The sequence below is a fragment of the Symphodus melops genome (genome assembly GCF_947650265.1).
Source record: "Symphodus melops genome assembly, chromosome: 14".
Lineage (NCBI taxonomy): Eukaryota > Metazoa > Chordata > Actinopteri > Labriformes > Labridae > Symphodus > Symphodus melops.
Window position 1 is genome coordinate 9,492,209 of NC_136704.1, and position 14,253 is coordinate 9,506,461.

Consider the following 14,253-nt stretch of genomic DNA (forward strand, 5'->3'; position numbering starts at 1 on the left):
AATGGCGAAAAGGGAAGCCTTACTGTTTTTACTTGGACTTGACTGCAGCATATCAGCTATCCTAACCTGCACACACTAAACTATCAAAGTACAAACATTTGCTCTGTGCATTTTTGTGTACTGTATGTTTGCCGCCTCAGCAGCAAAGACACAAGGCAGTTCACAGTTTGGTGACAGAATCCTGTCTCTGAAGACAGCTTGGTTTCTGCATGTCATGCACAGTAGAATAACGCTGTGACCTCAGATGTGGTTGGAGAAGTGGACACTTTGTCCTCTGCACTGTGTGAGTGTGAAGAAGATGCGTATAGCTGATAGTTTATGTTTATCAGCTGATTTGCAAAGAATCCGTTTAGATGTTAAAGTTTACATTTCAATCATTAATGCATGTTAACAGAAGGCCCAGTCGATTTTTTAATAATTATGTATAAATCTGAAACTGATTGTGCACATGCTTGTTGACACAGTCTCTAAAGTAGTTTTGAACCGGGCTGTGCCTTAAGATAATCCTTTATTCATCTGAAAAAGGAGAAATTACAGCAGCAAAGCAGGATAGCAGAAGAAAAATCACATTGCAAAAATGAAATTAGATAAAAATTATAAAAAAATAAGAAAATATGAATCAATGCCATGCTGTTGTACAAAAAGACAGTACTCACATTATTGTAATGGCTTGTTAATTATTTATGACCTACTTGCAAAGAAATTAATAATAATGTTTTTGTTGTTAAAATTTCGAATGTGTTGGTTATAAACAAAGACGAGATGTTGTACACACATCCTGTGAATCATTACAGCCCTCAAAGCAGATGATATTGGTGAATGGCTGAATAAAGCCTACTCCATTATTGAAAATGTGTTTTTGTTTTTTTATTGATGCTTGATTTGATCAGCGATAGGAAAAATATCATTGCAACCTTTTTGTCCACAGCCAGGCTAAATAGCACAATACAAATTTTAGTTGACTATGATTCCTCATTGTAAGGCTAAATATATGCTCTGTAGCTTCAATAATGAACTGAATTCAGATGAAAAAACTTTTTATATATCTTGCAATAGCTGAAGAGAGAAAAGTTACAAGGTTTTTGCACATATGGCTGACATTCAAACAGTGGTGTGTCCTTCCTAACCAGCCTTCACTGATATTTTGCTTTCTTAAACTTACAGTGCAGCTGTTGTGAAGACTAAAATTGTGCTGTGTTTTTACAGGTGATGGTGTCCCAAAAGAAAACAGTCCCTTTATCAACAACACAGACAATGACAAAGGCAACAGCTATGATGGCACCAACATGGCCCTTTTTGAGGTAACCATCCAGATGTTTTATCATCTTGATATGGCTATTATAGACAGAAGCTGTGATTTATTATGCCAAAGTGTTTCAGAAAAAACGTAGCAGTCGCGCACATTCAGTAAGGTGCCTGACGTTTCGAGCACAGCTCTTCTTCAGACTCTCAAACTCTGAGTCTGAAGAAGAGCTGTGCTCGAAACGTCACTCACTCACTTTCGGGATGTGCTCATAATAAATGCACAAAAAAAGGGAGCAAGTGTGCGGTCTCCTTCCTTTATTCTTTGAAAGTGTTTCAGAAAGACATTCTTCAGAAATATGACTACACGTCTTCACAAATTGTTTTTGTGATATACTGTAAATTCTGGAATATTGAGCGCACTTGGATATAAGCCGCAGCGGCTAAATTAAGTAAATAAATGTATTTGTACATATATAGGCCGCACTTGTTTATAAGCCGCAGGTGTCCACGTTGTAACAGAGCTTTTTACACTGAAAGACGTGACACAAATACTGATTTGATTTGATTTGACAAATACATTTTATTAACTTTTAATTAAATACGTAGGCTACCGGTAACATCCGCAAATACGAAGCCTAGTGGAAATCCTTTATCGAACAGTGTCTGTAGCACGGCAGATGAAAAGGATTACCGTAATACATTTCACAAGAAAAAGTCCATCCATTCACTGCCTCAGAATTACTTCATTACTCACTTCCTCAGTCTCTTTTCCAGCACAGCAGCTCTATTTCCTTCTTTGACAGCCAGATCAATCGCCCTTAACTTGAAAGCTTCATCATATGCATTTCTCTGTGTGTTTTCCATGATCAGGGTGCGTGCATGAAGCGCATAATGACTGATGTTAAGGTCCGATGTGACGAGGTCAAATGTTTTTGCGGCAGAAGTTCATTATCCCCCAAGAAAAATCCATAAATAAGCCGCATCATTGTAAAAGTGTTCAAAATGTGACAAAAAAAGTAGCGGCTTATAGTCCGGAATTTACGGTACATGCAGCAAATGAAGCTCAAGCTTTTCATTAATGCATAGTGAGCTTTATCTTCAGGGTTAACTGTGGCAGAAATGAAATAGATAGGAACTAAATGAATACTTTTTGAGCTTGTCTTTTGTCAAGCAAAGAGTTTATTTGCTACTAAAGCTGCTGCCTTCCTAGAAGTCCATTCTGCTGAACCTCTGCCAGGTGCTTTGCTCTGCCATTTGTCAGACCTTGTGGTTCTGTGGTCTCTGATCCTTCTTTAGGATCAATTGGACCCTGTGGCTTCAGTTTTCTCCACTCTGTGTGAAGTCTACCCAGGCTATTCTGAGAGGCATTGAACACTTAAATATTGCACGGTTCAGTTTTAAACTGGGAGACTTTGTTTGTTTTTACATTTTTCAGTAACAAATTAAGCTTGTCAAAGTATTTTTAAAACAGATTAAATGTAAAGGTTTTCAAAAGACACATTATTATGTCATGAACAGTATTTTTAGCGTCTGCTAAATAGTAGCCATTGAGTTTTCAGACGTTAAAACATACTTTTTATATTATTTGTTATTATTGTAAATGTAGTAAATGAAAAGACGGGGATGATATGTAGCAAAGGGCAAGGTCGGATTTGAACTCATTTGCATCGTATAAATGACATTTTTTAGAAGTAAAAACTGAGTTAAAGGTAAATCTTAAATGTTGCTAGAAATCAAGGTTTTTCTTTGTTCATCAGTAGAAATAACACTATTTACAACTAAGGAATATAAAATATTTACGGATTTCAAATATTTACCATTAAATATCATTATGTTAAAATGGGGGATGACAATTGTAAATATAATTTCAGATTGCAGGCTAATTAAAAGTGGACTAATTGATTTTTTAATTTGGCAGTTTAATTTGAAATTCCTAGAATTCAGTGGATGTATAATATAATGTTATAATAATTGTAGATTTTGAAATGTTTATTCAGTCTTTTTGGAATTGTAACGCAATCAAAATTTGAATAGAAGTCAATGGCAACAGTCCACAGTACAGTAATTTGGGGACATATCTAAAAATAATTAAGAAATGAATTCTTCCTTTGAGTATCACCATCTTACCCAATGTGTTTACAGTGTATTGTTTTACAGAAACTACTGCTCGTTGTTAAACTTGAGATTTTGGTTTTGAATTTAACTGAAGCCTTTACTGGAGTAAATAATTTGTCTAAAATAGCTGTTGCTTCAACTTTCTATTATTGCAGTGACTGGTAAAAAAAAAACAAAATATGGAGTTCAAACCAACTGAACAGTTTCACACGTTAGAATAAAATGATTTTCTATTGCAGGAGGAGATGGACAGCAACCCAATGGTGTCATCTCTCCTCAACAAACTGGCTAATTACACCAACCTCACCCAGGGGGCCCAGGAGCACGAAGAGGCTGACGATGATGAAGGGCCCAAGAAGAAAGCTGTTAAGGTAAAGCAGAGAGCCCTGTCTAAAAATGTATAGTAAAGGTGGAGTTGTGTAATTGCACCACAGTTTGGTACACTGCATTTGTTGTTTTAAGCCCTTTGACCTTTGGCTACATAACAGTTCATTGACCGATGAAGCTCTGCCCTTTTGTGTTTTACTGAAATCTTTAAGGGGAGTATGCAAAGTTTAGTGACTTGTTTCTTCTACTCAAAAAAAAGTCTGTTTTGGATTACTTTAATGATTACCTTGAAACTGTACCAGTGTTTGTTTGTTTTTTTTAAAAAAAAAAAGGTATTTCAGGTCATGTAGGATTCAAATGCTACTTTTCATTTTACACTTGTGGGAATATTTTTTTTACACATCTATTACCTGATTTGTACAGTGCCTTCTCTAATTAATCAGTTTCTTTGTGAACATAATTAGTTTTGATTAGTTTAGGTTTTGTGTTTGTGAGTGAGACAGAGCATTTGGACCATTTAATGTCAATTTTGAGTAGAAATAATGAAATCATAGATGATTTTAATTAGAAATAAAAAAAAGCTTGTGTGGTCAAGGAAAAAATCTATGTTTTAAACTCAATATTTGAGGAGAGGTTTTTCAAATTATTTCTTTTATTGTCCCAGAGGAGACCGATATTGTGACGAAGTATTCTCCATTTGAGAGATAATAAATTACTTCTACTTGATTTCAGAGTACTCTACTGAGCATACATTCATTCAGGCTGTTTCCTTGTTGACCTTGGTGATCTTTTGAACCTATTGGTTAAATCAGAGAGCAGTGGTTAAAGTCCTTTATATAAATGTATTAAGGACAGCAACCCTGACAATCCAGCAGCAACTGTCCTTCTTATAGATCAGCTCATGCTCGAGTGTTGTTATTTTTCTCAACTCCATTATTTCTGTTTCTTTATTTGGTTCAATAGAAAATAAAATGTAAAAGTTGCTGTCATGCAACAGATGGATACTTCTGTAGCCTAACCTCTGTGTGGATGTAAGGATGTGGCCCCTTTTTTGTCTCAATCAGTGAGAGTAGTGCTGTTTGTTTTGGATAGGTGTGGACAAAGGTAGCTTCTTGTATATCAGAGGTTTTATATTGAATAGTTTGTGGGTTTTGTCAAAATATTGCCTCTGCCTTCTCACATGCTGTTACGTGTATTAAAAAACATTGAGCACATTCTTTATACTGAATACATGTTACAGATTTGTTTTACAATTACTGAGGGATTACTTTAATACTTTTTTAAGATTAATTCATTTGTACTGCATGTGCTCCTGCCTCTTTTCCTGTCAGTGCCTCTATTTCCAACGTTTTGTTTTTTTTAATACACTTCTGTCTTGTTTGATCTGGGTTTTTTGTTAACTGCATTTCCTGTCTGATATGTCTCTCCCATCTCTACTTCTCTACACAGAGCCCTCAGATGGGAACCTTCATGGGTGTTTACCTCCCCTGCCTCCAGAACATTTTGGGGGTCATCCTGTTCCTGCGTCTAACCTGGATAGTTGGCACTGCCGGCATACTGGAGTCTCTGGCCATTGTCTGCTTGTGCTGCTCTTGTGTGAGTACCTCATTTTAACCCTCTATCGCACCTTTGCACTTTTTAGTGTTTTTGACTTTTTGTTTCTTGCATATTTGATCCATTTTTCATGCATATTGTTGGTGATTTATTCAAGGTTGTGCATTTTTGAGTGTTCTATAATTTTGTCATGCATTTTCTATTTTTAGCATTTTGTAAACAACATAGCATGAAATACTCACGTTAAGCACCCTTCGCACTAAAAAGTGTGCATTGAAACCCATTCAAATCACTATTTTTGATCCTGCTTGAATATAAAGTATAAAACATGCATCTTCTCATTTCTCCCCTTAATTTGAAGCATGGGGCTTTAAGTGTGTGCTCTGAGGGAGTCCCTTCCTGATGGTGTCATTTGTACCATATATGGTAAGGGTTAAGGTTACATAGTGTGAGTATTTGAAACTGAACAAAAAATAATAATGCATATAAATAAATTGTGTTGCTAATCTTTCACATATACCAGGCTGCAATAATCAAGCCATAAATAATCAAGTTGTCATGAAGTATATTGAAAATAAATCATTTGTGTACTTTAGACCATAAAATAGGGTTGCATTATGACAAAAACATGGCAATTTAAGGGTTAAAAAATAAACAAATTTATTTACATTTGATATATATGATTAGGATTGATGCAGGTTCATAACATTATAAAAAAACCTACCTAAAAAAACCCTATAATTTATAAAAAATTTAGAGCTTGTGTTTTTATTTACACTTTTTAGTGCGAAGGGTACTTAACGTAAGTATTTTAAAGGTGCATCTCAGGGTTCTTTTTTGTTGTCTTGCCTCATTTATCTTAGCCTTTTGAACAGCAGTGAAGGGATCATATCAAATGAACCTCTGAGGGAATATATTTTATTTGAATCAATATAGCTGGGATCTGTGTTCTTTTTGCAGAAGAGACTAAACCGTGCATGTCATCGTATCATCTTTAGTGTAATTTAAAATGGGCTGTGCTAATAGGAAGGGAATTCTCTGCTTTATAGCAAAAACATCAATGTAGGCAGAATTATTTAGTAGCAGATAAAACTTACTCTTTGCACTCTGCTCATTAAAAAAGCACATCTAAAACAGCTCTAAAGAGCAGGCATTTATAAGTCATGAAGTGTTTAGAAATATTTTATCATGCTGCTACATTACGAATTGTTTGTGCTTTTGTATGTTCTATTTATAACACAATTATAATCCTTCAATCAATTGCTGTGTTCTTTGCTTACATAACCATGTTGCCTAGGTTGTGTTGATTCTACAGATGAGAGGCATGCAAAAATACTCCCAAGAGATTAAATCACATAAGTCATCAGTCCTTCTGTAGGCACTGGAGGACTGTTTTAACCGTTAAGTTGCGCAGATGTAACATTTCTCCACTTAATTGTTCTGTGTTGAAACGCATATTAATGAAAGGTAAGTAAATACAAAAAGGAGAAGCTCTCACTATTGACATATTTGTCCTTTTAATGACTTTTAGAGCTGAGCCATCAAAGCAGTGACATTCAAAATTATGTAAGAGTGAGTAAATGTACGCATCCAGCCTCTTAATGCATTATGAAAATGTAAGCACATAAGAGAGTGGATGTGTCCATTTGCTGGAGTGTTATATTGACTTCAGCTGCAAACGCAGACCAAATGTTTAAAGAGCATATTGCAGGTTAATTGTTTTTGCAAATTAACACTTCACATTGTCTGATAATGGCTGTAGAATGAGTACATTATTTTTGTTGTTCTTCAACACAAAGGGCTCTAATTTAGAGGAGAAAGTGGCTGTTTTTAGCTTTAGAACACCCTTTTTTTTCAACAACGCGTCATATGACGTAACATAAGGGGGTCACGTTCTGTCACTCTGCTTTGATAGGCTTTTTTTTTTTTTCCCCCCGAAACTCTATTTATCCCCATGGGGCAGTTAGCACACCAAGCATTCGACCACAGGAGCAGCGAACTGCATACACCCTGACAAAGCAGGGGGAGCAATTCAGGGTTAAGTGTCTTGCCCAAGGACACATCGGACATGTTGCTCGCAGGAGCTGAACCCTCGACCTACCGGTTGAGAGACGATGACTCTACCCACTGAGTCACAGCCGCCCTGAAACTTTATGTGTACGTGTACGAATGAAACCGTTATGTCCCTAGGGTAATTTGTCTTGCACTGAGAGCATAAAACCATATACAAAGAAATATTTACAAGACAGCACTAAAGAAAATAAGCACCTAAAACACCTTAAAGCATCACATGATTAAAAGAGGTGTTATAATAGGTGGTAGTGAGTGAGAGAAGGCACAAGCTGCCTCCCTGCAGCACACGCTATCTCTCTCTCTGTCTTTGTCTCTATGGTCACTATTGTGATGGCTCAAAGCGCACAACGATATGGGGCATGTCCGAGTATAATTTGGAATTTACGCAGCGCACATGCTAGACGCATAGCGTATGTGGAAGTATTTTGGCTGATTTATTCCCACAACCTCATAAACAATCGAACAGACGTGATGAATATTTCAGCAGTAGGCAGAAAACCGTTTCCTCATTAATGATAAAAATCTCTGGGTATTTAACATACATAGGCTGTATACAGACAAGCATTTAGTTATTTGATCTCCTGGAAGCCTCTGTTATACTCTCTCGTATGCTCGTAATAGACACCAGACAGTCTGTATTAATACATTTAGTCATACGATAGCAGCTTATTAATCCAACTCGAGGCAATCCCATACAATGTAATGATAAATGATCAGAACTTACAGTCACTACAAGTTTTTTTTTTAAGTTATTGTATCTGATTACAAACTTTACATATGCTGATGTAAACACAGTACTAAACCATATCGTTATTGCTAACACCGGTCACTCACCAGTTCTGCACACACCACAACTCAGCCTCTCCTGTGGCCGTTATTCCTCCTTCCACCTTACTCCTAATACTGCCCTGTTTCTGGTCTCTATCACGTCTAGCGGGTTCATAACAATAAGCCAGTGGATATGTATAGGAATACATGTTTTCTTCATCTTCATTGCAGGTAGTGACACTGGGATCCATGTTTATCAATGTTAAATAGATGGGGATTCAGCGGGACTCCCTTATGTTACGGCACAGTCGGAAGTAAAGAGCGCAAGCGTCTCCATGTGGTTTATTAATTTCTGAATTTCTTTGAAAATAGTTTTGTTCAGCCACTTTCCTACTATTAGTTCACTGGTGTCTTAAACCTGCAATATGCTCTTAAAAGCAGACTTGAGAACTTGAGACTTGAGGACTTGAGAGTTTGATTGACAGCAGTAATGGCCAGCAGGGTCATTTAGTGGCCACTGATCCCATCTATATTTAGCCTCTGTGACTCTCCAGTTCACATACAGTCCTATCTTCTGATAGTACCAAGGCAGCTTGACATCTAATCCCTGCTCTCTGCAAAGTGTCAGAAACATTGCAACATACACACCCACACAATGGCTATATTTAACTATCCTATCACAAACAATGGGTTAATCCAGTTCAATCAAGTTAAGTAGAAAAAAGCCTTGAGTACTAACTCATAATGAAATGTGCTAATATTATAAGACGAACAATGTGCTCATTACCATGTTACAATTAGAGAATGTCGACAAATGAAAAACGTGATTCATATTCCCATTCTCTCGTGAGAAAATAGACATTTCAGCAATGTATTTATATTTTTACTCATTGTAACAAATTGTATTTTAAATTCTGCCTGGTATTCTGTAAAGTGATGTCAGATTATAGATGTAATGATGGTGTGCCCACAAAGATGGGACTCCATTTTTATATATTACAATTTAGCTTAAGTGCATTTTGCTGGGTTAGCTGTCCACTGCGTCACCACTGTTACATAATAAGAGGGCCAAGCTTAGCCAAACAGATTAATGTTCATTTTTCAATGCGTAGACCTGATCTGACATTGCTCTGCAGGTTCCACATCAGCCAAAAGTTTATAGGTCATGTTTTGTTTGCTCCAGAGACAACACCAGAAAAAGGACCTCAAAGTAATGTGATTGATGTCAATTTGGATTAATTACTTTTTACTGATATCAGCCTTCATCCTTCAACAGAGACTGAAAAAAGCACCATAGCCTTTTTGTTTTGTTTTTAAGATGTACAATTATGAATAGCCTTCTTATGGCTTTGAATTACATTTTCATATTGATGTTTAATGTCTCCATGCTGCGCTGTTTGTTATCATGAGAGCTTCAGCGGAAATATAACTTCTAAAACTGTTTTACAAGCCACACACATGAAAGAGTCAGAGAAACATATTCCGATAAGTTTGAAGAAGCTACTAACGGTTTCTGTGGAAGCAGGAAGTAAACCTGTCGGCTAATTGGCTTTACTCCAGCTCGTCTGCCACTTTAAACTGGACACCCAGCAAAGAGCACAAGGTTTATCTTGGATGTATCCTTGTCCCCTCTCCCCCTCTCCCCCGCTTATCCTCTTGTCCTTGTCTTGTTTTCTCCCACCTTCACACTTCCTTTCTTCAATTCCTTTGTCTCTAAACGTTTTAACTCTGAAGTCTTTCCTTCTTTTTCTCTCTGTTGTTTTCATTGTTTCTCTTATATTCTCCCTCTGCCCTTCTTTCTGCTGTGTGTCCTCTCCCTCATCCGGAGGCACTATTAGATAACAGCTGATGTAAATATCCTCCACCATGATGACTGATATCACAGAAAAGCTTGGATCCATTACCAGTCCACAAGATTCAGAGCATTAGCTGCTAAGAAGCTGGATTAACTGTTTTGACTCCTTCTATTTAAAAAAATGTTGACATTTTCTCAAGACAAATAATTATTATATGACATAAAATGATCATCAAGGAGATTTGTATACTTTGCATTAAAAAATAATACAACACTGCAAGTCATACACAGCAAACCTTTTGTTGGATATTAGTTGTATCAGGCTCTGAATTTTGAGTTTTTTTCTTATGTTGTTGTTACTTATGTCTTTTCTGTATAGACCATGCTGACAGCTATATCCATGAGTGCAATTGCTACTAATGGTGTTGTGCCAGGTAAGTCGCTTTGTTACTGAGACATATACTCAAACTATGTTATAGCTTCTTTTTCTTTTTGTTTTGTTATGGAGATGAAATAATTAAGGCTTGACTGATTCATCAGCCTGCCAATAACATCAGCGGATATTTGTATATGCAGTGACTATAGGTATCAGTTAATTTTATCTCTGATATGCACCAATATTTTACAGATTTATTTAATTTGAGTTTACTATTTATTTACATTTATAATTATTAATTTCCAAGTAAAAAAATTGTGGTCAGTATACAGTATACTGTTTTACTAGTTATACTGTATTCTGGCCAATTAATTTAACAGTAAAATAATTTTGTCTTCAATTTTTATCTTTTTCACAAGTTTTATTATTATACCTTTTTTGAAGAATTAATGCAATAAATGTTTATGTATATCTTTATATATCTTTAAAGATTAAATATCAACGAAATATATTGGTTGATATATCAGCATAGTATGAACCAGGGGCCAAAATGTACTGGCCCCTAGTGGCTAAATTGTCATTAATCAACAGATTGTCTGAGATTGAAATTGGATTAGTTTATTAGATTATTAATTACTTTCTTTACTCCCCTTGTTTGTTGACTTTATGTTAATGGGGGGCAGCAGTAGCTCTGTCCATAAGGACTTGGGCTGGGAACCGGAGGGTCGCTAGTCCAAATCCCGATGCGGACCAGCTGGTGCCAGATCACTTCTTGAGCACTGCTGAGGTGTCCTTGAGCAAGGCACTGAACCCCCACCAGCTCAGGGGGCTGCCGCCACACTCTGACATCTCTCCATTAAAGCATGTCCCCAGGTCCTGCTTGGGCATGTGTGTGATTCAGGCCTGTGTATGAGAGGCATGTCTCTAAATGAATATAAAGTATATATATATATATATATATATATATATATATATATATATATATATATATATATATATATATATATATATATATATATATATAATATATAAAATATAATAAAGTATATAAAATGAATAAATAATTTATGACAGACTAACTGAGAATTTCAGGCATACATTTCAGACAAAAACCTTAAAAAACATAATTTGTTTAATTAAATCTGAAATTAGGGATCTGCAAGTTAACTTTTTATCATATAATAAATAATATCTTTTTCTTTACCTTGTTAAATTCATTTGTGCTTCTCTTTTATTTTAGCTGGAGGCTCCTATTATATGATTTCCAGATCTCTGGGCCCTGAATTTGGGGGAGCTGTAGGTCTTTGCTTTTACCTTGGAACAACCTTTGCTGGCTCCATGTACATCCTGGGTACGATAGAGATTCTGCTGGTGAGTGAACACTATGTGCCTACCATTTCTGTAACATAGCTATATTTTGCTATCATCCATTCCATACCTGGAATCATATTAAACTTTTACAGAGCAGGGATATACTGTCACTTGATACCAGTGAATATTGAATATTAAATCATGATTTTCTGTGTCACTGTTTCTTTATGCATTTTCTTTTCAATCCTTCTCCCTCTTGCAGACATACATTGTGCCTAAAGCAGCCATCTTTGTGGCAGAGAAAAAGGAGGATGAGGTGGAAGCCCTGCTTAATAACATGCGTGTTTATGGCACGTGCTGCCTTACACTGATGTCCATAGTCGTCTTTGTGGGAGTGAAATATGTCAACAAGCTTGCTCTAGTCTTCCTGGCCTGTGTCATTCTCTCCATCCTCTCCATTTATGCTGGTGTCATAAAAACCATCTTTGAGCCGCCAGATTTTCCGTGAGTCTCCTACACAAAAGCCTCCCATGATACATTCATTAATTTTTATGATACATAATGTAGGCGTTTCTATATGCATTTGTTTTTTTCTGTCTGTACAGTAAAGTATGTATTTTAAAAGGCCCCATTCTCATCCTCTCTTCTTGCACACAGTGTTTGCATGTTGGGGAATCGCACTCTGCAGAATCATAACTTTGACAGCTGCCTGAAGAAAGAAGTCACAGACAATTTGACAGTCACTACCAAACTGTGGCAGCTGTTCTGTGAAGGGCCTGAGCTCAATGCCACCTGCAACGACTACTTTGCCAATAACAACTTGACCTTGATGCAGGGCATCCCTGGACTGAAGAGCGGAGTCATCTCAGGTTGGAGCTGTCTGCAACTCTTTTAGTGGCAGTCTGAAAATGTACTTAAATATAAACAAGCTCTCTGTTTTCTTAATAACACTATGACATTTTTAAATGTAAACCCTTTTAGTCTTTGTTTTACACACCAATACACACTTAACCATTTACATGCAATAGAAGGAATAACAAGATGGGCACCAATTTTATTATTATTTTTTTTTTAATTTTGTGTGTATTTCCTTTGCTGTCTGGAGTCTAATTTCTCTTTTTTTGCATCTTTGTCTTGAAGAAAATATGTGGTCAGAGTATGGCCCAATAGGTACAAAGGTGGAATCTAAGAAGTTGGACTCTGATCCAGTAGGTGACTCTTCCCAGGACATCTACATGCCCTATGTAGTCAATGACATCACCACCTTCTTCACACTGCTGGTCGGCATCTACTTCCCATCAGTCACTGGTGAGATTATTACAAAAGGCAACACACGGTCATGAAGAATGTTTGTTTTTTTAATTTTCAGGATTTCGAGATTATATTGTCATGCCCTATGTTTTGATTCTTTACATTCAGGTATTATGGCTGGTTCAAACCGCTCAGGGGACTTGCGGGATGCTCAGAAGTCTATCCCCATCGGAACCATTCTGGCTATTGCTACAACCTCCTTCATCTGTATCCTTTCAATTTTTGTGACACTGATATCTGTGTCTTAGTTTAACAGCTTGATTGTTGGTGCAGTTGGAACAAGAATTAAATCCTCCTAAGGATCCTAACACTACAAAGCTGTTTCCTAAAAGTAGTTGGTTGTTGTTGTGCGCAGTTTACAAAAGGATATCTGTAACATGAAAAGGAAGAGACTTTTTATTTCATCCATTCCATTTACTTTCCTTAACAGTGTTTATTAGATGTCACTTGTGTTGTACTTTTTGGTGCTTGCATTGAGGGAGTTCTTCTTCGAGACAAGTAAGAGTTCAACACAGAGCACATGTTTTAAGTTTGCTAAATGGACAACATGTTGCTATTAAAGTAGTCTCTGTAAAATGGATTGGCTTGAAAATAGATTGGTCACAATCACTCTCCTATCTGTTTAATTCCCATCTCTTAAGGGTTGATTAATCTGATCTCTACAGTAGTGTCCTCATAGCTGTGACCCTTGCAAATGTCTTTCAATCATGTGATGTGAATGAACCACTGTGTCCTCTTAGACACCTTTTTATCTATTTCTATGAGTCATGGGAAGTAGTGACTAATCCTATGAGACAGTATTTAATTTTTTTTTGTGTTGCAGATTTGGTGACTCTGTGAAAGGGAACCTTGTTATAGGCACTCTGTCATGGCCCTCACCCTGGGTTATCGTTATTGGCTCGTTCTTCTCCTGCTGTGGGGCCGGCCTGCAGAGTTTGACGGGTGCCCCTCGACTGCTGCAGGCCATTGCACGAGATGGCATTGTACCTTTCTTACAGGTTTGATACCTATAGTCTAAAACACAAAAGTGTATGAATGCAAATGAATGGTATTAGTTACTTCTAATGGTCTCACTACAAAAAACACTTCCAACAGTGTGTGAATGGGCGCGTATGGGTAGGTGTGATGCAGTGTAAAAAAGCTTTGAGTAGTCAGAAGACTAGAAAAGCACTATATAAGATCAAGTCTATTTACCGTTTACTGTGTTTGCTAGGTGTTTGGTCATGGGAAAGCTAACGGAGAACCCACATGGGCTCTGCTGCTTACTGCCGGGATTTGTGAGATTGGCATCCTCATCGCCTCCCTGGACGCTGTCGCTCCTATTCTCTCCATGTCAGTATCTATTTTCATAACATTATTGCATGCTGTCTTTCCATGA

The 14,253-nt window shown here is 36.8% G+C and overlaps 1 protein-coding gene across 4 annotated transcripts in view; it reads left to right on the forward strand.

The window, feature by feature from the left end:
* Window positions 1-14,253, forward strand: part of slc12a7b (solute carrier family 12 member 7b) — a 71,531-nt gene that overhangs the window by 40,671 nt on the left and 16,607 nt on the right. For all 4 annotated transcript variants that reach the window (XM_079361117.1, XM_079361120.1, XM_079361118.1 and 1 more), the window contains exons 2-13: window positions 1,207-1,301; window positions 3,600-3,731; window positions 5,137-5,283; window positions 10,257-10,311; window positions 11,494-11,624; window positions 11,827-12,068; window positions 12,222-12,433; window positions 12,705-12,872; window positions 12,984-13,082; window positions 13,316-13,373; window positions 13,699-13,873; window positions 14,089-14,207. In XM_079361117.1, the coding sequence (XP_079217243.1) occupies window positions 1,207-1,301; window positions 3,600-3,731; window positions 5,137-5,283; window positions 10,257-10,311; window positions 11,494-11,624; window positions 11,827-12,068; window positions 12,222-12,433; window positions 12,705-12,872; window positions 12,984-13,082; window positions 13,316-13,373; window positions 13,699-13,873; window positions 14,089-14,207 (1,633 nt within the window). The remainder of the gene's footprint in view (window positions 1-1,206; window positions 1,302-3,599; window positions 3,732-5,136; window positions 5,284-10,256; window positions 10,312-11,493; window positions 11,625-11,826; window positions 12,069-12,221; window positions 12,434-12,704; window positions 12,873-12,983; window positions 13,083-13,315; window positions 13,374-13,698; window positions 13,874-14,088; window positions 14,208-14,253) is intronic.